At 45.2% G+C, this 25,585-nt stretch overlaps 2 protein-coding genes and 1 long non-coding RNA gene across 6 annotated transcripts in view; 2 read left to right on the top strand and 1 right to left on the bottom strand.

Annotated features, from left to right (window-relative positions):
* The window catches only part of LOC139032063 (uncharacterized), a 36,247-nt gene extending 27,364 nt beyond the window's left edge, over positions 1 to 8,883 (bottom strand). Inside the window, exon 1 of one of the 2 annotated variants that reach the window (XR_011484613.1) lies at positions 7,525 to 8,882. This is a non-coding gene — a long non-coding RNA (uncharacterized lncRNA). Of the gene's footprint in view, positions 1 to 7,524 lie in introns of both variants that reach the window. The other variant, XR_011484612.1, reaches the window with a different exon arrangement.
* Positions 1 to 15,948, top strand: part of HOPX (HOP homeobox) — a 31,414-nt gene extending 15,466 nt beyond the window's left edge. For 2 of the 3 annotated variants that reach the window (XM_020890667.2, XM_020890669.2), the window contains exons 2-3: positions 7,211 to 7,370; positions 15,138 to 15,948. In XM_020890667.2, the coding sequence (XP_020746326.1) occupies positions 7,227 to 7,370; positions 15,138 to 15,215 (222 nt within the window). In that variant the 5' untranslated portion in view covers positions 7,211 to 7,226 and the 3' untranslated portion in view covers positions 15,216 to 15,948. Of the gene's footprint in view, positions 1 to 6,659; positions 6,760 to 7,210; positions 7,371 to 15,137 lie in introns of those variants that run through there. The other variant, XM_020890668.2, reaches the window with a different exon arrangement.
* Positions 15,949 to 23,907: 7,959 nt separating this feature from the next.
* On the top strand, positions 23,908 to 24,849 carry LOC110135558 (small ribosomal subunit protein uS17-like). The gene has a single exon (XM_070458012.1). It carries the CDS (start codon positions 24,376 to 24,378, stop codon positions 24,847 to 24,849), a length of 474 nt encoding a protein of 157 aa, XP_070314113.1. The 5' UTR covers positions 23,908 to 24,375.
* Positions 24,850 to 25,585: the final 736 nt, after the last annotated feature.

The following is a 25,585-nucleotide window of genomic DNA, read 5'->3' on the forward strand; positions in this document are numbered from 1 at the left end:
TTTAAGTACATCTCTGTCCTGTTGATCTGGAAACTTTGATATTTGCTTTAAGGGTGAGGTAACAATAAACTGATATGGCTAATGCATTTTTTAAGTGCAGAGTCAAGTCCTGACTCCCAGGAGCTCTATAGAAGGGAAGATAGAAACATTTTTAGCATTGTACAGACAAAAGGTCTGCTGTAATTAGTTTTCCATCCATCTTTCGTATTGTTCTTGGTGACCAGTGGAAATAACGAGCTAGCCCGAAGACAGTCTAAACTCTCCAAAAATACCTCAAATCTCCTTCTGGGCTCCAGCAGGAAACACTCTTTTTACACACTAAATGGTAAACGTATGGAAACTTATCGCATCAAGAAGTTAAGCAGGATGGAAACATAAACAGCCTCAAGAAGGTTTAGATATTGTTCACGGACAAACAAAAACCTAACCATTTTGGAAAAGAATTTAAAAAGAGAGTCAGCCATACATATATATCCCCCCTTTGGTTTGGATTTTCTTCCCATTTAGGCCACCAGAGAGCACTGAGTCCCCTGTGCTATATGAGTTATATTAGTGCCCTGTGCTATATGAGCTATATGAGCCCCCTGTGCTATATTAGCTATATTAGTGCCCTGTGCTATATGAGCTATATTAGTGCCCTGTGCTATATTAGCTATATTAGCCCCCTGTGCTATATTAGCTATATGAGCCCCCTGTGCTATATGAGCTATATTAGCCCCCTGTGCTATATTAGCTATATAGCCCCCTGTGCTATATTAGTCCCCTGTTCTTATTAGTTATCTATTTTATACATGATATCAATAGTGTATGTATGAGCGGTATAGTGTAGTTTTGTTCAACAATGTTGGAAAAGAAGTTGGTATAATGTTGTAAAGCTACTAGTCACACACCTTATGACCAGCTCCACTCCTAGAGAAATCTTCCTAAAAGTGCTTCAGAGAACATATACAAAAATGTTAGGAGATACCATGTTCATAATAGCAAAATACTGGAGACAACCCAAATATCCACCAACAGGAAAAGACATAAATACATTGTAGTATGTTCACTAAATGGAAACAACTGAATATGAATGAACTTCTCTACATGCTAAGATATCAATGAATTTTGGAAACATGTTGATGGACAAAGCAATTCACAGAAGAATTATATATAGTGTGATATTGTTTTTATAGATCTCAAAAACATAAAAACTTTTTAAAAAGCTCTTTTAGGAATTCACACATATGTGATAGAACTAATTTTTCCACAATATTGTAAAGCAATTAGCCTCAAATTAAAATAAATAAATTTTTAAAACTAAAAATAAATAAATAATTTTTAAAGAAAAATACTAAATCTTCTAATTTCAAGGTAACAAATATTAAAAAAGAGAAAGATATAAAAAAGAAAAATTTTAGGTCATCTGTAGTCCCACAGTCTAGATATAAACACTGTTAACATTTTGTTGTATTTTCCTCTTTTTTAACAAGTCAAATTGTAATCAATATAGCATTAAAAAGTCTTTTCCCATTTAGATTTGGAACCTTGTTTATCTGAAGACAGCAATGATACTATGTGTGTAGGTGTATTCATAATCTAATGTTCAGTCTTAAATTGTATTACATAAATTGTCTGTATAAATGATAACTTAAACTTTAGCGTTTCCTGCATTGGAAAATTCAAGAATTTAGAGAATCATTTGTCAAGGTTGACAAATCTCTTCCAATGTAATCTTTGGTTTCTAAATCAATTATGGAAATCTGTATGGTAATAGGCTGGAAGGAATTTTCCTTATGATTATCTGCTGTGTTAAATTCTACTCTTGGAGTTCCCTGGGGTCGCAGTGGTTAAGAATCTGCCTGCCAATGCAGGGGACGCAGGTTGGATCCCTGGTCTGGGAAGACCCCACATGCCATGGAGCAACTAAGCCCGTGGGCCACATCTGCTGAGTCCGAGCTCTAGAGCCTGTGTCCTGGAACAAGCGAAACCACCGCAGGGAGAGGCCCGTGCTCCGCAACAAAGAGGAGCTCGTGTTCACCACAACTAGAGAAAGCCCGTGCAAAGCAAAGAAGGCCCAGCCCAGGCAAAAATAAAAAAAAAATTCTAGTCTAACACAGGAATGTGTTTTTCTATGAGGAAGGGGATATATGTATAGACTTAGTTGTGAAGCAGAAAGTTAACACAACATTGTAAAGCAATCGTACTCCAATTTAAAAAAAAGAAAAAGCTTTTTTTTTTTTCCCCATTTATTTTTATTAGTTGGAGGCTAATTACTTTACAGCATTGCAGTGGTTTTTGTCATACATTGAATTAGCCATGGATTTACATGTATTCCCCATCCCGGTCCCCCCTCCCACCTCCCTCTCCACCCCATCCCTCTGGGTCTTCCCAGTGCACCAGGCCTGAGCACTTGTCTCATGCATCCAACCTGGGCTGCTGATCTGTTTCACCCTAGATATACATGTTTCGATGCTGTTCTCTTGAAACATCCCACCCCCGCGTTCTCCCATAGAGTCCACAAGTCTGTTCTATACATCTGAGTCTCTTTAAAAAAAAGAAAAAGCTTGAAATAAAAAAAAAAATTTTTTTTAAAGATTTATTTTATTTTTTGGCTGTGGTGGGTTTTTGCTGCGGCATGAAGGCTTTCTCGAGCTGAGGCGAGCCGGGGCTGCTCTTCATCGTCTGCTCTGACTTCTCATTCCGGCGGCTTGTCTTTTCATCCCGATGGCTTATCTTGTAGCACGGGCTCAGTAGTTGTGGCCCACGGGACTTAGATGCTCCTCAGCACATGGGATCTCAGATTCTTAACCACTGAATCTCCAGGGAAGCCCAAGGATATGTTCTATTTGAAAAAGATTTTTAAAGGGTTTTATATTATTTCTGAATTTTTCAAAGCATAGTGAAATTTCTCATAATAATTCATATGAAAGGTAAAGTGTATAGTGTAAAGGTAAAGGTATAGTGTAATGTCTAAATTTCTTCTCCAATGTATATTTTTAGAAGTTATTCCTTTAAAACTACCTCAACCCACTGTCTGCTCAAGTGTTGAGATGATATACAGCAGCAGAGGTAGGAGGTACTTTAAAGCATCTTTACAGTATAAGAAATAAGAAGTCCTAAATGTTTATAGTTGATTTTAATGATTAAGTTGCAAAAGCTTGTGCAAGCCGAAATACTTTTCGTGTTTCTGCCATGCTGGCTTCCTACAGTGTGGTTTTGGTTCAGGAGGTCTGTAGTGGTCCCGGGGGGTTTCTACAGGTGATTATAAGTCCCAGCAGGCATGAGAACTACTGTTCTAAGCTTAAAGACATTAACCACCAGGTTCATATTTGAAGAACAAACAAAAACAAGAAAAGTCCTTTCCTTTAACACAGCCTTGTGTTAGACTGAGGAAGCAGATCAATATTCTACCCCTGTGTGTCAATTTCTGAGAGACACTGGCAGCCGAGGCGATCCCCCCCGGCACTCCATCTGGAGTAGCTCAGTCAGTGACAAGGGAGAAAACTCTGCTTCCAAAGACCCACCACTTTCCTTGGAGAAATGGTGGCATGCTATTGTTTTCACTTAGGAAAATACAGAATGCTTCAGGAGCTCGTTGCTCCCAGAAAGTCCACAGTGAACATGGAGACGCAGGCTAAAGTAACTTGGGAGATGACCCTGAAGAATGATCCTTCTGCTTCCTTGGTTTTGTCATTTCACCATGGGACGGTTTATGAGGAGTATCTGCCACTGATCACTTTCTTTTTAAATGTATTTGTTTGACTGTACTGGGTCTTAGTTGTAGCTTATGGGATCTAGTTCCCCAACCAGGAATTGAACCCAGGGCCCCTGCATTAGGAGTGAGGATTCTCAGCCACTGGACCACCAGAAAAGTCTAGGAAGTCCCATGCCACTCACAACCTTTTTCTCTTAGTTTGGTATTTGCGGCATTACAGAGAGGTCAGAATGGCTGGGAAGGGGAGGAGAAGATGGTAAATGTGAGCCCAGAGAGATTTCTGCAGGTTCCAGCTAGTAACACTCTCCATGACCTGGTCCATATAGGTAGATGCTTTAAAAAAAAAAAAAAAGTAAATGGCTATAGGATTAGGGGACAAAGGTAAAGCTGTAAGATTGGCAGAAATGTCTCTCCAGGCATTGAAATTTACAAAAAAGCCAGCAGTTTTCATTTAACCTCGTGCAAAGGTTTATGTATTGTCTTCTTGCAACCACAAAAGAAAACACAACCATAGGACTCTTTGAATGTTTCATAAGATATTAATAACCACAGCAACGATACAACTTGTGTTGAGTAAAGTTTAAGAAGCTTTAAAATATTTTTAGTTCCTTTCATCTGACATTGTTTAGACTACCTTCAGAGATATTTTTCAACAGTTTCCTTACTGGAAAGAGTTGAGACGTTTTATAAGGCCAAGGTTACTAGGGTGATGTGATTTATAAATTTCCTTTGAAAGAAAGAGAGGGAAAGAAGAAATGGATGAGCACCAGCAAACACATGTTAACCAAAGAGAGCTGACACAACAGAGACTGAGTTTTGTGGAGAAATAAAAGGTAGAGATCTCCATTATGGTTAGATCTTCTATCCTCATTTCTAGAAATCAAGTTTGTTTGGTGTGCCTTAGAGAAGTAGGTACTTTCTAATGATCCTCCCATAGCACCCAACCAAGTCCAATGCCCTCAGTCAAATAACTCAAGGAATGCTTTAAAGCCAAGTGCACCTATCCATAAAACCTCATACGAAGTCCTGTAACAGGGAGCCACAAAAATATAAGAGAAAATGCACCTGATTAATAATGCAAAACCTTTGAATCATATAATAATGGTTAAGAAACAAAAAGAGGAAAAGAGTACATGAGGAATAGTCCTTGAATCTGAGCTCAGTTTAGAAATCTGTGCATTTGATGAACACTTCTGAAAGACCAGGGATTCTACAAAGAAGCAGCAAAAATTTTCCTGGAAGAGCCACCATAACTATGTCACTGGAAATAGTTGGATTCTTTCTAGGGCAAGGAATAAAATCAGAGGCAGCAGTTTCCTCTTGCCTGTGTTTTCTTTTTTTTTTTTTTTTCCAGGCAAAATGAGCAGTGGTGGGTGGTTCCAGTGGGCAGCTTTGGCTGGAGCTGGTATCCTATGAGATCAGTCAATGCCCATTCAAAATAGCAACAAGCCCCTGCCTGATTTTTTCTGCCAAATTGAAGACAGGATGGCCTGTTGAGAGGGTCTAGAAGAGCACAGTGCTGAAACAGAAGCCAAGGCTTTCCATTCTAGGATGCTGGGCACCAAGGTTCTTTCCAGCTTGGAAGTTCTGTGTCAAAGAAAGAGGGGGACAGGTACCAACAGGAGAAGAGGCATTTATGGCCTGGCTTAACCTCTTCCTGCCTCAGCACTGTGACAGGCATCACTGGGACAGATTTCAAAGTTGGGGAGCACAGAACTGCCTAAAAACACTGAGATTTCACTATGACCTAACAACTGGCTTGACCCCAGGATTTCTCACAGTAGAATGATTTCTTGTCTCACTGGAAACCCTCTTCAAGTGACCAAAAGGAGACGGAAAAACATTTAGGGAGCCCAGGATGCACGTCACAGTAGAAAAGTGTATCACAGCCTCGGGGACATTATGCAGGCGGGTCAGTGGACTGCGGCTCACCCCCAGGCACAAACTACATCAAAATCCACTCAGGATCGTGCTGGCTGATTTTGCAATTGTTTGTTAAAACAACAAACCAAGGTGTTTCCCACACATGTGATTGTCTTTTACTGTCAGCAATGGCAAGTCCTGACCTGCCTGTCCCAAGTCCTCAGCCAAGAACTTGAACACTCTAACTTCCTATATCTCAATACATCTTAAACTGGGGGAAGGGGAGGGGTGCACATCTGCCATTTTTTAGCCCCATTTCAGAGGCTACTTAACTATGAGACATGCAGCAGGAAGTCATGTTGCCTCAAATCTGCTAGAGCAATCAATACATGCATGCTAAGTTGCTGCAGTCGTGTCCAACCTTGTGACCGCATGGACTGCAGCCGACCAGGCTCCTCTGTCCATGGAATTCTCCAGGCAAGAATACTTGAGTGGGTTACCATGCCCTCCTCCAGGGGATCTTCCTGACCCAGGGATGGAACCTCATCTCTCATGTCTCCTGCATTGGCAGGTGGTTCTTCACCACTAGCATCATCTGAGAAGCCCCTGCTAGAGTCATGTTTGGCTCTAAAGTAAGGAAATATAGAAGACCTTGAAGCTGGTCAAAGACCTGTTCTCTTGACTTTGCAGTTATTTTTAATACAATCACAGGGGATGTCTGATTAAAAAGAGTTGCTGTAGATCCTCCTCAGCTGGGTTTGGGCTCTGTCTTGGAAATCCTCATATAGAGAGGCTCATTGTGAAGTGGACTCTACCGTACCCTGCCGGAACCATGTCCAGACCACGCTGGGCCATGAACAGCCGGTTGACAGGAGGCTTCCTAGTCACAGCTTTAGTTTGAAAAACCTGGGGTAAAGGGATGGAGGAGGTTGCAGATTGCAGCGTGACTCACACAAGCCCTCAGGTGGAAATTTCTCCTGCAGCTGAGTCCCTGGCCCTGGGAAGTGCAGGGGTGAAGCGCTGTGGACCTATCTCCATTGTAAAAGGGAGAGATTAAAAGCGCCGCCCCCAGTTTCCCAACTTCGAAAAGTAACTTCTGTCCTCTGGGTCATTTCTCTGAAGGAGGTGTGGGGTGTACCGCCCTCCCTGGAGAGGCTGCAAAGTGCTAAACCGCTTTAGAGGCAGCAGGGCTTGCCAGGGTGAGGCGTCCCGCCGTGGACCCGGGCTGCCAGCCCAGCGCTCCGTCAGGACTGTCCCCGGGGCAGCTCCCTCTGCCCGGAGGAAGCGTTTGAAGGCGGTTTTTCAAAAATCACCGCCGCTCTTCCTCCACTCCTTCCTTAGAGCCTCAAGGCGGGGAGGGCGCGGCCGCCTCCTCCTCCCGTTGTCCCAGAGCAGGGGCCCTGGGGAAACCTGTTGTAAAAACAGGGGTCAGGAGGGAGCCCAAGGACGCGCAGGTCTACGGGGGGACCCCCTGGGCGCGCCCCCGGAAGGGCCCCGCGCAGGCTCCCGGCACAGCCTGCAGCGAGGGACACCCGCGCGCCGCGCCACCGCAGGCGGGGACAGCCCCGCGGGCTGAGGGCGCCCGAATCGCCGTTCCCCCCTGCGCCCTGCCCACCGCCTCGCTCACCACCGCCGCTTCTCCCTCTCCAGCAGCCGCGCCGGGACCATGTCGACCGAGACCGCGAGCGGCCCCACTGAGGACCAGGTGGAGATCCTGGAGTACAACTTCAACAAGGTCAACAAGCACCCGGACCCCACCACGCTGTGCCTGATCGCGGCGGAGGCAGGCCTCTCCGAGGAGGAGACCCAGGTGAGCCCCGGCGCGCGCCCCGCGCGCCCACACTGCCGCCCCTCCGGACAGCCTCGATCTCGGGAAGGTGAGGGCCTCCCTCACCCTCGGCTCCCGCCTGGCCTTCTTCCCCCGGATCTGTCAGCGTTTCTGCCCGCACCCCGGGAGCCCAGACCTGCATCGCTTCCCGCGCAGCATCCCTGCTTCTCGGTTCCACCCGCGCCGGGTCTGCCCTGCACCCCAGCCGGGTGGCTCCCGCAGGAGCTGCTTAAGAAACCCCACGCCCACCCTCCCGTCTGCTTGATTTTCCTCTCTCCCCTACAGCCAGAGAAAGCACGCTCTCCTCCCGCCGGGCTGGGAGCCGCGTCTCTGGGCCCACGTTTGTCTCGCTTTCCCGGGTTTAGTTTCTCCTCTGGGCTCTGAGCGAAACCTTCCGGAGAGGCGCGGTGGGCGCCCACTGAGCCCGGCGTCCACGAATCCATTCCCAGCGGGAGTGTCAGAGCTGGACGGGATCCTAGTGATAAGCTCTAAATTCAGTCCTCGGGGTTGGTAAACGAGGAAACAGGTTCAGAGGGAGGGAATTGTCATGATGGCCCAGGTCGTTATGCATGCTCTTTCCACCACATCTCGCTGCAGCTTCCGCTCAGCTGCAGACCTAAAATTGCAGGGAGTCAGGGAGATTTGGTTCTGATTTTTAAAAATTCCACGGCTCTAAGGAGATCTAGGATCTTCTTTTTCTGAAGTTTTCTGACAAGGTAGACATCTAACATTACAACTGAAGGGAGTGAAGAAAGATGTCACTATAAGTGCATTGATTTATTTATTTTAAAATCTTCTGTATTATCCTGAAAATCGTTTAGGACAGAGAATGTAATACTGCCCAGGATTTTAACCACAAGAAGCTGTCTTGAAGGAGTACTGGCTTCTTCAACCGACTGGGGTTTTTTTTTTGTTTGTTTGTTTTTTAACCCTTGCCTAAACTCTGACTTTCTTTGGTCATGGAAAGACAGTTATGCTTGATAATACCACTTGAAACTCCTCTAGCATCTCTCCCATGGGAACCCAAAGCACTTCACACCAGTAGTCTCAGGTCTAATGCAGAGACTTTCTTATTCTTCCCATTTTATAGACCAGGGCATCAGCCTTTTCTCTCCTCACCATGAATCATACTTAGATGAAGCTTAAGAGCTTGTAATGGGTGCTTCAGTGGATCCTAGAATCAAGACCCCAAGATACATCTTGGATTCCCAAGTCCAAAATGATTTTTACTAACTAAGCCTTTGAACGTGGTGGGCTACAGTCCATGGGGTTGTAAAGAGTTGGACTAACACTTTTGGAGAATTTGCCTGTAGGAGATCCTCCCATTCCTAGGTCAAACAGAAAGTCAAACGTATCTTTTTAGAGAAGGAAAACAGCTGTCTGGCTAACCAGAACCAGAACTTAATGGAAGGTGATTTAGTGTAACCCAAGTCTAACAGCTCTTGTTTCTTTGAACCACCCCCTCTTTCCCCAGGAGGCAGCCTGCTGAACTTTTTCATTTAAAATCCCACACTATATTTAGAAAAGAGGAGTGATCACAGAGACAGTAACTCAGCTTCTTAAAAAGAAAGCTGTGGATTCACTGTGGGCTCTGTGAAAGTGTTAGTCACTCAGTCATGTCCAAGCTCCTCTGTCTGTGGGATTTTCCAGGCAAGAATACTGGAGTGGGTCACCATTCCCTTCTCCAGGGGATCTTCTCCACCCAGGGATTGAACCTGGGTCTCCCACATTGCAGGCAGATTCTTTATCATCTGAGTCAGATTCTCCCTTGGCAAGTTACTGTCATTCCCTTACCTGTAAAACAGAATAATTACGTTGACCTTTAGAAGAGATGATACTTGCCACCTATTGCTCCAGGTATTCTCTAAGTATTAAATCCTTTGTTTTCCACAACAATGCTGTGAAGCAGGTACTTTTGGCCCATCGCACAGATAAGGGAATGAGACACAGAAAGGTTAAATAATTTGCTTAAGACCACAGCTGGGAGGGGGCAGAGCTGGGATCTGTTCCCTGGGAGTCTGGCCCCCTGGCCTGGATGCTGAAACACCTTGCTGTTTTCTCCCCACAGAAGAGAAATGGAAACAACTGGGTGGGGTGGGAGGAAAGGACTGAAAATTCAATTTATGTTCTCTTTCTTCCTGAAAAAAAAAAAAAACTATACCATAAATGACAGTCATCTCAGGCTGCATTCAGTCTTTCCTCAGGATATGCCTTATATGAGAGAACTGAACTGAAATCAGGTTTGAGGCAGGAAGAAAGAGAGGGCACCCTTCTGTAATCAAGGTCAGCCAGTTCAGGCCCCTACACAGCAGTTTCCTCCACCCTCTCAGGCAGCCCTTCTCCCATCTCACCTCTTCTTCCACCCTCAAATGGGCAAATGGTCGACCCAGCTCGGAAGTGGGCCTTGGCGGGGATGAGTCAGCCTCATAGCAGGGCCCTTCGCTTCCTTTTCCTGCCACAAGGCCAACACCTTCTTCCTCCCTGACATTGCCACAGCTCGGCTTTACCCCTCTGGCTTCCAGCACCAACCACAAGGAAGCATCTGAGACCCCAGAGCTCAGAGAGAAGCGAAATTTAGCAATTTCAGAGGAAGAGGCTTCCTAGGTGACCCTCTGTCGTCTCTTATCAGATTGGATCTCCTCTTCCAACTTCCCGTCCTCCCCCGCCAACACCCGCCATCCCCTTAACCCCTTGCCAGCCCTCCCACCCCTGTGGGCACTGGTGGGTGGGAATGGTTTTCCTGGAGGGACCCTTTAAATAACTGATGGAGGCCAGAGTGTGCTGGGCCTGTGTATAGGCAGTGTCTGGTATCAATGCTTTCTCTGTTTCTTTTCTTTATTAATGTTGCCTTTTTCCATAAGAGCAGGTCATCAAAGCCAAGATAATATTTATTTCACATGCTTGCTCCCTTTATGCCTAATACCACCCACTTCCATAATTGGATTCATATTCTTTTTCCTAGAACAAGGAATACTAGGAAAAGAAAAATAAGCATGCTATGCTACTGTGAGATATTAACAGTTAACTCAAGCTGATTCACACTTCTGATACTTGGGCAAAAGTAAGAGGGACTAAAAGGTTAAACTGTCCCCTGACTGGGGACTTTGACACCTTTATGGCTGTCCACTGTAGGACAATGTTCTCTACTTGGAGGGGACACCAGCAGGAACCCAGCATGACGTGAAGGATGCTCTAATGGGAATAACTTTTTAAGGTGCATTTGCTGGGATCCTTGTTGTTGTTCAGTCATGTCTAACTCTTTGGGACGCCATGGACTGCAGCACACCAGGCTTCCCTGTCCTTCACTAGGTCCCAAAGTTGGAGCAAACTCCTGTCCATCGAGACCATGATGCTGTCCAACCATCTCATCCTCTGCTGTGCCCTTCTCCTTTTGCCTTCAATCTTTCCCAACATCAGGGTCTTTTCTAATGAGTCAGTTCTTTGCATCAGATGGCCAAAGTACTGGAGCTTCAGCTTCAGTCCCAGAATGGATTTTTTTCTCATGACAGTAATTAGATTTCCCCTATATTTAAATTAGATAAACTTTACAGAATCCCAATCCCTGTGTCTTTTATTATTTTGAAGTCAGTGTGAGAAGGGGTTGGGAAAGCTCTCATCAGCCCCTTGGGAGGTTAGGATGATCTTCCATTTTCTATTATCACTGATTCAATCCCAGTGTAGTTGGCATTGGTTCTTAGATTGGTTTCCAGAATTTTTATCTCCTCTTAACATCCTGGGATTCTTCCCAGAACCCTGGTTTTAGTTGTTAGATGTTTCATCAGTGAAAAAAAAACCTTTAAAGGTCTCCTCCTAAAAAGAATGAAATGTTAGTTACTGGAGAAAAGGACAGGAACAATGTTATTTTGCCTTAACCCTTCTACATCATAGGGTCTAATTATATTACATCTGTTCCCTTGGAGTAAATAAATCTCCATCAATGGGTGAGGCTAATGAGGGCATCCATTTATAAGCAAGCAAGGGATGAATGTCTTTCCCAGGGGATGACTGACCAAAACAAAGAAGAGGAGAAAAACCAGGTGGAAAATTAGTCTCGACATGAGTGAGATGTGATAACATTTCACTCTGAAGGTGAAAAAAAGCAAGCAAGGTGTTTAATGCTTTTTGTTGCTGGTTTGCTAAATTATTATACATGTGTGTGATTTAAAATATATATCTTTAGAAAATAGCTGAGCTTTTATTGAGCCTCCCTGATCCCCCAATGCTAGGGTTCAATTTATTAAGCATTTGGATGCCAACTCACCGATTCACAGATGTGGTCATTGCTGAAGTTATTTTCGGTAACTGTATATTAATATTCTGCTTCATTACTCATGTAAGAATTGGCTCTTCTGAATGAGTCCAGCTCAATCATTTTGTCCTAAATGAATCCTGATAGAAAATGAGCCTTTCTCCCTCCAAATTTTAATTAGTTGCTCTAAAACTCTGCCATTTATTCAGCTCTAGTAACTGGAAATTCTGTTGAATCAGACCTTATAGCCGCAAAACCCCTGCAGAGGCACCTCATTAATGAGAGTGGAACCATACTGCTCTCACACCAGATTCCAGAGTTAACTAAATACACGCATGGATCACCGAAGCGAATATGCCCATCTTTAGCAGTAGAACATGGGCTGAAGTGTGAAGTGTTGGTCGCTCAGATGTGTCTCTTTTTGAACCTGTGGACTGTAGCCCACCAAGCTTCTCTGCCCATGGAGTTTTCCAGGCAAGAGTACTGGAGTATATAGCCATTGCCTTCTCTAGGGGATCTTCCCCACCCAGGGATCGAACCCCGGTCTCTGGCATTGCAGTCAGATTCTTTATCATCTGTGCCACCAGGGAAACCCAGAACATTGGTTAAGGCCACCAAAAATACATGAGTTCTCTATTCTCCTTAAGGAGGGAGACCCCCCAGGAGTGAGATACTGCATCCAGAAAGCAACCCCTAAGAGAAGGTTTCCCTAAGAGCAATATGCCGCCACACCAAGAGTACAAGGTGTGTAAGACCGCAGATCTCAGTGACTGTGTAACGGCGTCAGTGTGTAGACTCTGTTGAACAGTTAGGGTGACGGAGAGGCGTGGTCCCTTGCTCTTCAGCCAGCTGAGCCTTGGTGCAGACCCTCGACCATCCTATCTCCTCTGCTTCCTTCGAGCTCTCAGGCCTTGAGACACAGAAGCACTCCTTCCCCTGTGGTCCTTGCCCTTTCTTCTCATCTTGGGGGTCTGCTGAAGTGCCCTGTGACTCCCTAGATCTCTGTAGAGATGAGGTCTCCCCCAGCGTGGCCCTGGAGCCCACCCTGTTTGTTGGGAGGCTGTGCTAAGTCAGAGACGTCTAGGTGTCCCCACACACTCTCTACGCCATCTCCATCAGCACATCTGAGGTCTGGCATCCGTCCCACAGCTGTGTTCTTTCTCTCTGCTTCCTTTCTGTCCCCTCATCTACTGGCCCCTAGAATAGGTACATTTTAAGTTCATTTTGTTTTTTAATCTGTGTTTGTTTATTTGGCTGTATTGGGGCTTAGTTGCAATGCACAGACCCTCTAGCTGTGGTGCATGGCCTCAGTTGCTCCGTGGCATGTGGGATCTTAGTTCCCTAACCAGGGATAGAACCCACATCCCCTGCATTGCAAGGAGGATTCTTAACCACCAGACCACCAGGGAAGTCCCAGGAATAGGTAAGTGTTAGAAACCCTAACCAGGACAATAGAAACTCCCTAAGCTTCCCTCTTCACTTATAGTTGAGCTGACTGGCGCTCTAACTTCCTCAAGTTCTCAGAGCCAGTTGGTTAGAATAGAGCTTCCTGTTGGCAGGGCCCAGGATGGCAGAGCCCCCAGCGGTCACCTGCTCAAGCCGTGAGGTGGAGAAACAGTGTGTCACGTTGTGTGAAAGGTTGGGAAGCACAGGAGTGTAAAGCCGAGAGGTTCCGTCCCTCCCGTAGAGTCTTCTTCTCATCGTCTCCCATGTCGATCAACGCTTGCTGCTTCTAGGCCTTTACTCTTCCCTCTTCAATGCTGTTTTCTTAAAAATCCAGATCCCTTCTGGCCAACCTTGTTCATACCCCCGACTCTTCCCCAGCGTGGATCTCCTCATTTCCCCTTTGCAGAATTCCTCACCGCTCGGTGGTATAATAATATACAAGCATGTTGTAGCTCAGTCAGTAAAGAATCTGCCTGCAGTGCAGGAGACCTGGGTTCAATCCCTGGGTTGGGAAGATCCCCTGCAGAAGGAAATGGCAACCCACTCCAATATCCTTGCCTGGAAAATCTCATGGACAGAAGAGCCTGGTGGGCTGTAGTCCATGAGGTCGTAAAGAGTCACAACTGAGCAACTAACACTTACTTATGTTCAGTTGTGTCTGACTCTTTGTGACCCCATGGACTATAGCCCCTCCAGACTCCTCTGTCCGTGGAATTTTCCAGGCAAGATTACTGGAGTGAGTTGCCATTTCCTTCTCCAATGGTATAATCTCAGTGGTGTAATAAAGGCATCTCTATATGTTGTAATTGATGCTTTTGAACTGTGGTGTTGGAGAAGACTCTTGACAGTCTCTTGGACTGCAAGGAGATCAAACCAGTCAATCCTAAATGAAATCAGTCCTGAATATTCATTGGAAGGACTGATGCTGAAGCTGAAACTCTAATACTTTGGCCACCTGACATGAAAAACTGACTCATCGGAAAAGACCCTGATGCTGGGAAAGATTGAAGGTGGGAAGAGAAGGGGACAACAGAGTTGGTTGGATAGCATCACTGACTCAATGGACATGAGTTTGAATAAGCTCCAGAAGTTGGTGATGGACAGGGAAGCCTGGCATGCTGCAGTCCATGGGGTCAAAAAGAGACAGAAGTGACTGAGTGACTGAACTGAACTGACTGATATGTTGTAAGGCAGTTTTACAACATATGAAGAATGTTTTAGCCTTCACCTGGTACCATGTCTAGAACTATCCCATCTGAGGCTTTTCTAAATCCATGGTTAATTTTGTGAGGTATGAATATTTGGGTCACACAGATCTAGAAGATTTTGAGTAAACTGGGAGTTTTACTCTATCTTTCCTCACTGTTCAGCGGCTCTAGAGCAGGAAAGACTGGACCAGACCCCTCCATAGATTCCCCCAAAAGAAGTGCCCCAAGGTTGGCCAGTGCTTAGTTTTTCATTCATTTTATTCGACAAATGCTAATGAAGCACTGGTGGATGACTGAGGCCCTTGGGATCACCCCACACTGATGAGGTAAAGCAGCTATATAGATTTATCTGGGGCAACAAGGAGATGCTTTGATCTCTTTTATCATTCAACAAACTTTGATTAATCTCTGTTAAGCCCTTATGCGAGGGGCTAATAGTGGTAAACCGGATGCAGACTCTGCTTTCAGGGCTCTTATCTTTTAGAGCGAAATGTAGACTAAAAACAAGTGAATGCACAAGTTAATGAATTCATTACAGATATTCAAAGTTCTGTGAAGGTAACCAAGTATTAAAACAGAAACTTAGGAGATGGATAGAGAATCTACTTTAGATAAAATGGTCAGGGAAGGCTTCAGTGAGAAGGTTTTATTTAAGCATAAGAAATAGCATGTGCAAAGGTCCCGAGGCAGAAAGGTAAGGATCACAGTGAGAAGATCCAGCCCCATGGGCTTGTTCTAACTTTCCTTTTTTACAACTGGGTCACAGAAGCTACTCTGAGAAAGGGAGAAGGGGAATGGGCATTTTTCAATCTGTGACAAGTAATCTTGCACATTTTCCTCCTCCAGAAATGGTTCAAGCAGCGCCTGGCCCAGTGGCGGCGGTCTGAAGGCCTACCCTCTGAGTGCAGATCCGTCACAGACTGAGGAGGTGGTGGGCACTGGCGCTCCCCTTCATGAAGACCATCTGCTATTTCTCTTCTCAGCTTCATCAAGCTATTTTGGTTTTTCAGTGTAGCGTTGTTGTGTCCCACTGTTAGCTGTCCTGCTATTTAACACAATGTTGTATTTTTTTAAATGTACATAACTAGAGAAGATAATAACAATTTTTCTGTGTGCAAGCACATAGGAAGCTATGTTGCAGCAGCTTCTGTGTAAAGCAGAGGTGTGGCTGCAAATGGTGTGGCTGGCATTTCCTTTTGAGTCATGATGACAGATGGTGTTAAAAACCACCTAAGTTTCCTTTTGACCATCACCTCCCAGTAACAAGTTACTGTTAACATCCATTTCAGAATGGTCAAGGCTTCTGTTGAAAAGACAACATGACCAAGAGAAAGACGTATTTCCTTCTAATTCCACTTCCCTAAGTCATTTTCCTTGTGTTTCATTTAATACATTGAGTGAGAATACAGAGGGACTTTGAGTCATGTGGATTTCATAAAGCAGTTCCTTGGATTATAGCTGAATTAACTTGGAAAGCACTCAGGCTGGAAGACAGAAATTCCAACTGGCAAAAATCAAATAATTAAGGGGAAAAATCCACAAAAGTCTTGAATTTCCCTTATTTAAATACATTTGTTGATTTATTTTGCTAAACAACATGAACTGCTTTTTGTCTCTGAAATGATGTTCTAAATAAAACCTTAATGTTTTGTGAAAATACATTGAGTCCTCTGCAGATTTTTACCTGAATCATAAGCATATCAAAGGAGAGCAGAGTAGCTTAGGGTAGGAGCAGCCTGACAAAAGAGCTGTCATTTTCTAATCCTTGCTGTTCAAAGTGTGGCCCAGGACTGGCGTCATCAGCATGAGCTGCAAGCTTGTGAGAAAAGTGCAGAATCTCAACTCCAATCCAGACCTACTGAATCAGAATCTGCATTTTCAACAAGCTCTCCAGGTGATGTACATGCACATGAAAGCTTGAGCAGCACTGATCGAAATACTCTACAGTCGATTTGCATCCATTTTCTATTATACATGGCACATGAAACAGCTTAGGGGAGTCTATCAGTTAAGACTATGTTTGAGTGCATGGAACAGTAACTTAATTACAATGGATTAACCAAATAGGCTTTCTATATGTTTGTTTAATTGACTGTTTTTACGTAAGACATCAGCAGATAAGGGTGACAAGAAACTGCAATCATTTTATTTTCCTACTTTCCTATCTTTAGCATGTGGCTTTTGTGTTCATGGAGACAAGATGGGTGCGTTTTAAATAAAAAAGGAAAAAACAAAGGCAAATACGAGGTAAGACTCTTCCCTTTAAGTTTCTGGAGGCCCCTACCTAGGGACTTGCACCTGCATCTCATCGGCCAGAATTGGGTCACATGGTCACTCCCAACTTCAAGGGAGTCTGGGAAGGTAAGCATATGTAATTGGGCATCATGCTGCCTTAAGAAAAATTAGGGTTCTCTTGGTAAGGAGACGAAAGGGGAGGATGGCTAGTGGAAAGGCCACTAGCAGTATCTGCCAGCCCAGCCTAGAATGAGGCTGGCATGCACGTCTGAACTCTTACCGACATTGGGGGCACAGCCTTTTCAGTTCTTTAAAAAGAGCCCGGAATAAGAAACAATAACAGTCATTTGGAATACAAATGTTTACAAGATCCCATTGAACATCCCTGGCAAGCTTCCTCGTCCTTTACCTTAAAGCATTTCTTCTCTAAACAATTCACAGTGAACCAGCGTCTGAGCAGAACAGCCTCATCTGGCAGACTCTGCTGAGCCCCGTCGGTGGTAGTCTGTCAGTACATGGCTCGATGCTGACATCATGTTCTGGAAAGAAAGAAGGGAGATGCATCGGAATGTGTGCACTTCATAAACACCTGCATAGGGAGAGCATTCTTTACTGTTCAAAGCGCTTTCATAGTCACGGGCTAACAGGGAAAAAGTGCACTGTTAGTATGACAGTAGGCGAAGCACGCCCAGACAGGGCATGGAGATGTGCTCACGTCAGGCAATGAGAGAGATGCCAGGTCTCAGCCCCAGCTCAGAAGTTTATCCAACACACCAGAGAAATGATTCAAGAACAAGCCATCCAGGATGAGAAGAGTTAACCAGCTGAGCAGAAAGCGCGCCTTTGGCTTGGAGTTGAGAAGCATGTTTATGATAGAGGATCACTTCCTATGTTTATCTGGCCCAAGATCGAATCCTTGAATGGCAGGTGCTGGAAGGGAATGAGATCGGGCATCCTTTAACAAATTAACTAGTCAATTAACATATGTATCTAACTAGGGTCAGGGTTTTTGTTTGTTCATTTCTTGCATTTGAAGTACTCCTTGATGATATCATTGTAATGGTCCTTAACCACCGCACAACTGCAACCAACCACTATGCCAGGTGTTTCTGTCAGTGTTTCTGCGCTCTGCCCACTGCCCTCGTTTCTTGTTGTCATCAGCCTTAAGGCTGATTTAGTGTTCAGCAAGTGGAGCAAGCCCGGTCTGTGCTTCTGATGGACAGGCTGTGAATTGGAGGTTTCATGATCTTCTCCTCGGGGTGGATTGATTTTCCAGAGCAGCTCACAAAACTCGGGAAAAGTTTACTCCCTAGATTACCGGTTTATTATAAAGGCTGTAACTCAGCAAAAGTCAGATGGAAGAGATGCAGAGGGCAAGGCACAGGGGAAGAATGTGGAGCTCCCAGGCCGGCTCTGGGCGCCACTCTCCCAGCACCTTCTCCTCTTTACCAAGCCAGGAGCTCTCTGAACCTTGCACTTTAGGGGGTTTTTACGGAGACTTCATTATGTAGGTGTGATTGATTAAATCATTGGCCAATCATGATTAAACTCAATCCCCAGCCCCGATCCCCTCCCTGGAGGTCGGCAGTGGGAGGGTCGGAGGGGGCTGAAATTTCCAGCTAACCACCTGCTTGATTCCCCTGGTGACCAGTCCTCATCCTGTGGTTATCTAAGGGCTTTCCAAAAATCACCTCCATAACACAAACTCGGGTGTGGTTGAAAGTGAAGTGAAACTCAGTCACGTCCGATTCTTTGCGACTCCGTGGACTGCAGCCTGCCAGACTACTCTGTCCATTGGCGTCCCCAAGCAAGAATACTGGAGTGGGTTACCGTTTCCTTCCTCAGGGGATCTTCCTGACCTAGAGATGGAACCCGGGTCTCCTGTATTGCAGGCAGATTCTTTACCATCTGAGCCACCAGGGAAGTCCTTGTTATTCATGACAAGAGTTTCCTTTTGCCTTTCTCACTCTGGAGCTACTTCAGGAACTGGAGGTTTTTGAGGGCAAAAGACCAAATACTATTAAAAAAAAAAATAATAAGACGTTCCCATTGCTCTTATCACTTAGGAAATTACAAGGGTTTTGGGAGCTGCGTGCCAGGAGCTAGATGAAGAGCAAACATATATATTACTTATTAATAATCATGAGACCACAATACCCTTAGGAAGATTCTTCCTCAGGGAGAATTTGCTCTTTCGTTTATGAAAACACCTTGATGAGTTTTGGGGGCCATAAAAACATAAGCCTAGAAGGGAAGAAAATGAAGAATTCAGTGGTTGTGCACAAGAAAGTAGCGGAAACTTGGGACTGTGTCCCATGGATGCTCAGGTGGGCGGCTAGTGGGGGCCCTCAGGTGCCGAGGGAAGTGACGGAGGAGGAGCATGACCCGGGACAGAGCACAGCCTCCAGCAACATGCCCGCTGACCCAGCAGGCTGGTGGGGTGGGCTCAGGGACTTTTAAACACCATTTTATATTAACACTGCACAGTGGCTATCATTCCACCACTGATCTTTGTCATCCGTCATCTCGAGGACGGGGCTGTTGCACAAAATGGCCTTGCCTTGGCGATGCTTTGGTGGGTGGAGCGGGCAGGAGCTGCTTGGGCCATGTCTGTGGCCCGCAGTGGGCAGCAGAAGCACTTGTTGCGGTCTGCTGTCTTCCTGTGAAGGGGTAACAACACCGCTTTGCATCTGGGGAGCACCTCCCACTTCATGTAGTAGAGCAGTTAATCATAGCATCCCCATTTCCCCGCCCTACTCAGAGTTAGACACGCAACCCAGGCCAGACAATCACAACACCATGTCCCTTCGCACCTGGGGACTGAACCAAGATACGGGCTTTGGGTCTAAGCTGGGCCAATTAAAGTCCCTCACCTGAGTTTCCCCAGCTGGAATGGTAGGGGTATTTCTCTACTGTCCTCGTGTTTAGAAAGTCGTGAGCGTGGAGGCCTGGGGTCGCAGGCAGCCATCGACCCAGCTAGGGAGAGAATGTCATGAGAGAGAATGAAGCCAGGCAGAGATGGAAGTTAGAAAGAGAGAGACACAGAGAGTGAAAGAGCATCCCTGATGTCCTAGGTCTGTGAACTAGCGAATCCCCTTCTTGGTGTGTGTCTGTCATTTGCAGCAAAAAGAACCCTGACTAATGGGAGAGTGAGAAAAGGAAGAGAGGAGTGCATAGAAGGAGGAATACTGGCCACTAGTGTAACTATGAATCCAGAAGAAGCAGGAATTCAGACTAAAAGAAAGCCAGGAATACAGAGCCAACAAACCCTAAAAATAACCAGACAGAACACCAGACAATTCTCAGTTGTTGGGGACTTGAGAAAAAGGTTATTTTTGCATGTTAAAGGAAAAGATGACCACTGACAGGTAGATAATTTATGGACATTAAATACATACTTTTTGTAATTAAGTGCAAATGTTTGATCGATAAGATTTTGTTACCTTCTTGGGGACATTTGGCTACTCTCCCTCAACCCTGGCCATCTCCATGCAGCAGTCTTGTTCCACATATTCCACTTTCCACTAAAGGGTCATTTGAAAACATCAACAAACTGTTTCAAACGTATCCCTGCCCAAACTCAATGCCAGAGTAACTAGCAATAACAACAGTAGTAGGAAAAGTCATTTAAAAACGCCACATTCTCAGACTTCCCTGGTGGTACAGTGGATATGAATTTGCCTGATCCAGAAAGATCCCACGTGCCTTGGAGCAACTCAGCCTATGCACCACAACTCCTGGGCCCATGCACTGCAACTACTGAAGCCCGTCTGCCTAGAGCCCATGCTCCGCAACGAGAAGCTCCTACAATGAGAAGCGTGTGCCCTGCAACTAAAGAAAGACTGCTTGCAGCTACAGGGACCCAGTGCAACCCAAAGATAAATAAACAAATAATTTTTAAAAAACCTTCATATTCTATTCCCATGATGGAAGTCCTAGGAGGTAGCGGGGTACACAGAAGTCAGGCAAGGATACGGAACATGAACCATGCTTATATTGACAAGGCAGGAGAATAAGATTTCTTGGTCTTATGAAGCCCAGGGCTTTGATGGTGTGGTGTCTGTGAACAATTATAGGCATGAAGAAGTTAAGGTTTCTAGAGAGAGTCTCCCTTCAGCTTCACCATCAGCTGTCATCTTACAAATATTTGAGCACTGCTCCTTTGGGGATGTACTCCTATAAACATAAGTTTCCATGTGACTTCTTGTAAGAGTTTACCACCTAAACTTAGAAAAATATGAGAAACATTGGACTTGAATCTCAATTTATGTAACACATCCAACTACTGAAATACTCATGACTAACTGACTCACAGTTCATGTGACTCATCCTTGGAGTTCCAGATGAGCAATGCAGAAGGATTTTCTTTCTCTTTTTCTAGATGCAAGCTCCCTCTCCCCCTGCTTTTAAAAAAAAAACAAAAAAAAAACCTTGTACCTTGGAATTCCACACTGCCTGGGAGCGAAGAAGGCAAGTTTCTGGCGATAGTGATGCTGAGGATAAGAATCCTCAAGGCACAGCATAGGAACCATCATACAGAAGCACAGAATCTTTTCAAGATACAGAATGTGTGTTCATGAACCAGGAGAGGAGTATGCATGTATATTCATGTCCCCTTTCTCCCGTGGTGAGGCAGAGAATGCTGGTTGTCCCCTTAGGCCTTCTCTCTCTCTTTTTTTAAGAGTGCTTGCTCTTGGGTTTTTGTTTAGCTGGTTGTGTGTACACTAGCGTGTCTCTCTTTCTTCCTGTAATCTTATCTGAGGAGAATGGCTGTCCAGCTAAAGACTAAATAGTGTCATTTTCCATGTAGTTAGATTTTTTAGCTAGCCTCCATCGAGTTCTGCTTCCTGGTATTCACGTATTTGCATAGGCCCTTCTCATACTGAACCAGGGTTGGTCTCTGTGTCCAGTTAAAAAAAAAAAAAAGAACAAAGCAGAAATGATGTGTCACTGCTGAGATTAGTTTCTAAAAGATACTGCAGCTATTCTCTCTCTCCCCCTGCTTCTTGGATTAGTTGCTCTGGGGAAAGGCAGCTGCCATGTGGAACTGAGACCCCTGAAAACAGCCAGTAAGGACAGAGGTCTGCCAAGAACCCTATGAGTAGGCTTGAAAGTGCATCCTCCAGCCCCTGTCTAGCCTTCAGATAACTGCAACCTCAGAACCACAATCACCCAGCTACGCTGCTCTTGAAATGGTTTGCTAGAGTAAAGGTCTGTTGTTTTAATGTGCTAAGCTTTGGGATAATTTGTTATGCAGCAATAGATAACTAAAGCCCTGCATGTGACCAACGAAGTGATGTGTGCTATTTCCAGGTATTGCTCCTACAAAGAGTGAGTGTGCTCTCTTGTCACTCTTTCCCACTTCCCATGATCAAGGATATGAGTATCCCATGATCAAGGATGTGAGTGTCTCAGTAAGTGGAAAGCCCAGGTGGCCCAGTGGTAAAGAATCCACCTGCTAGCGCAGGAGATGCAAAAGACGCGTGTTTCTATCCCTGGGCCAGGAACATCTTCTTGAGTAGGAAACAGCAACCCATTCCAGTATCCTTGCCTGGAGAATCCCATGGACAGAGGAGCCTGGGGGGGCTACAGTCCATGGCGTCGCACAGAGTGGGACACAGCTGAGCACCATGCACACAAGGCATTGAGCTGTCTCAGCTCGTAGATGACAGCAACCCCTTAGGCTCAGGAGGACAACAGAACAGAAAGAGCCTGGGCCTCGGGATTAGTCAGGAAATGCCAGGTTTAGCTGTGCTAGCAACCTCTGATCTCAGTGGCCTGAGAGCAATGCTGTATTTCTCACATCCACAAACCTGAGGCAGTTCTGAGAAACTCCGCAGGATGGCTGTCCTTCATGTCAATAGTTCTCCCACAAATTTCAGGGGAAGGGAAAACAAGCACGAGAGCCTCGCATTGGCTTCTAAATGCTTCGGTGACACACCCCACACTCCTTCACATTGTTGTTGTTCAGCAGCTAAGTTGTGTCCGATTCTTTGTGACCCTGCGGACTGCAGCACGCTAGGCTTCCCTGTCCTTCACCATCTCCCAGAGTTTGCTCAAACTCATGTCCATTGAGTTGATGATGCCATCCAACCATCTCACCCTCTGTCACATTTCACTGGCCAAAGCAAGCTGCATGACCACAACTAACCCCAAGCGGGCAGAGAAGCATACTCCTTCCTTATTCCCAGAGGAAGAAGACTGGAAACACTTTTTCGTAGAACTAACCACCACCAAAGTACTCAACACCATCAGCTCATTACACCAACCCTGGACTTCTATGCAGGATGATAACTGGTAGAGAAATAAACTTACATATTGACTAAGTCACAGTGTTGGGGATCTCTTATTATAGAGCCTAGCTTTTATCCTAAGCAATGAAGGCATATAGATTAATGAATGGACCTATATTTTAGTCAAGGCCACAGCTTCTGGCAGGAGGTCCTTTCACAGCTTTAAGTCTCTTCAGCGTCCAGTAACCTCTTCCTCTCCTTGATCCATTCTAATCCAAGAGGTAATAACTGTTACCAGGCCCCATGTTTCACTTCCTTGTTGGTTCCCTTAATACCCCTTACATCCTTATAGAGTCCTTCCATTCAGTTCAGTTCAGTAGCTCAGTCGTGTCCGACTCTTTGCGACCCCATGGGCTGTAGCACGCCAGGTTTTCCCGTCCATCATCAACTCCCAGATCTTACTCAAACTCATGTCCTTCTCCTAATTACTTCTGGTATCTATTTCCTGTCAGTACCCAAACCAATACAATACTCCTCCCTGGACTTATAGCTGTTAGTCAAAATAAGCCATGACATAAGAAATGGGTAGATGTGAAAATCTCAGAAGGATGGTGATGATGTTTTAGATCAACAGTGAAATAAAAGAGCAAACAAGCATTAGCACCCAGATCTCATAGTGCATGGGAAATCTGTCCCCTCTATTGGCATCATCAAGACAGTGAGAAGCCAAGTGGCATGGTAAATACTTGCAACTTTACACTAAAACTGTTCCAGCAAAAGCTATTTGACACACTTATTCAAAAATTAAAGCTTATCCCCAAATATCTCCATTATTCATTTCAAATATCACTGGCTTACCAACTTAATTCCTTAGCTGGAGTTCGACTGAGTTCAGCTAGGGAGCTTTGGATTAGAACATGGAATTTGCCAGGTTTCTGTTTGAACAAGATTCAAGGCACCTCCAAAAATTTCACAGGTCACAAAGAGTACAGCTCACAGCCTAACTCATCTGGGGTAAAGGAAGGAAAGAGAAGAAATAGTGAATGAGAGAGAGTGTGAGAGAGAGAGAGAGTGGTGGGGTGGGGGGCTAGGGGAAGAGAAGGAGGAAGGTTAAGGAGAGAGGGAGGGAGGAAGGGATGAAACTGCCTATCAAATTCATAGTAAGAAAGGTGATTCTTCAAATGAGGAGCTGCCTCTTCCACATTAAAAAACCAAAATACCCTCAATTTGGAGTGCCCTGCAAGGCCAAACAGCTAGGGGACCCAGCAGAGAATGCGGCTTTGCTGCCAGACACATCAGTTTCCTGTGGAGGGATCTGCAGGGGCTGAAGGAAGAGACAGATCAAGGAAAATGACTTTCATCCATAAAGATGTCTGGGATATAAATTCCTCTAAGGTCAAACAACACAGTGGAGAAGAAAAATATGAGTCTTCATCTATTTATTAAAATATTCACTCTTTCTAATACAAAGCAAACAATGCCAACAAAATCATGCATATTTTGTCAGGATGCTTTCGGCTCCAAGTGGGTGAATATCCAACTGAAATTGTCTTATCAGGCTTTCTATTTTCTCATAGAAGAAAGGTAGGCCTTCCTTTTTTCAGGGAACGGGGAAGATGGCAGACATTCAGACTGAGCATGCGTGCCAAAAGCAACCGACCATCTTTCAAAATAAGAAGAGGGTCCTGCTTAGAGAAACTGGCAAGGAGAAGCTCCTGCGATACCACAAAAACATCGGTCTGGGCTTCAAGACGCCCAAGGAGGCCATCGAGAGCAACTACATTGACAAGAAATGCCCTTTTACTGGTAATGTCTCCATCCGAGGGCAGGTTCTGTCTAGTAACCAAAATGAAGATGGAGAGGACCACTCTCTCATCCTCCCAGACTACCTCCACTACATTGGAAAGCATAACTGCTTTGAGAAGTGTCACAGGAACATGTCTGTGCGCCTTTCCCCCTGTTTTAGGGGCATTCTGATCGGGGACACTTTCACAGAGGGCAACTGCTGGCCCCCGAGCAAGATGGTGCCCTTCCACATGCACAAGGTCACCAAGGCTGCCAGCACCAAGAAGCAGGTCCAGAAGTTCTGACACTGGACCCCTTGCCCACTTCTCCAAACAGAACAGTTATTTTCCCAGTCCAAAAAAAGAAAGAAAGAAAATAAAAGTAGACGACTCTAGGTTTGGCTAATTCGACCACCTAACTAGGCCAGAGCACTGTGTCCTCCTCTCTGAGTTTCTCTTCTCTTTCTCCTCATGGTTGCAAGATTACTGTTTCAGTTCCAAGCATCAGCTCTCACATAACACCGTCCAGACACAGGAAGGGAAAGCCTTGGCTTTCTCTTCAAGTAGCTCTCATTTTACTATTTTAGAGAGAAAAAGCCTTCCCCAGAAGCCCCCAGCAGTCTTCCCCTCGCCCCTCATTGTCTGGAATTTGCACCACATGCCCACTCCAGGCTTATAACTAGCAAAGATAATCAGCACTTAGAGCAGACTGGGGTCTAGCAGGAGCTCATTTACCATTTGCCAAATAAATGACAGGTGAATTGGACTGCCAAAGTTGCCTTAGACTAATTACAGTCTGTTTCCTAGAATTCATTTTCTAGAACACGTTGTTAGGTGGCTGAAGAAAATTTGTATTTTCTTATCAAAGAGGAAGGAAAGGGCTCATCTAGTGGCTTAGTGGTAAAGAATCCGCCTGCCAATGAGGGGACATGGGTTCAATCCCTGGTCTGGGAAGATCCCACACATCCTCAGAGCAACTAAGCCCACTCGCCACAACCACTGAGTCCATGTACCTGCAACTACTGAGCCTGCACCCCAGAGG

Source organism: Odocoileus virginianus, chromosome 29 (assembly GCF_023699985.2).
Source record: "Odocoileus virginianus isolate 20LAN1187 ecotype Illinois chromosome 29, Ovbor_1.2, whole genome shotgun sequence".
Classification (NCBI taxonomy): Eukaryota; Metazoa; Chordata; class Mammalia; order Artiodactyla; family Cervidae; genus Odocoileus; species Odocoileus virginianus.

Coding starts and splice junctions, on each gene's coding strand:
- LOC110135558 (XM_070458012.1), top strand. CDS start 24,376: ATGGCAGACATTCAGACTGAGCATGCGTGCCAAAAGCAACCGACCATC.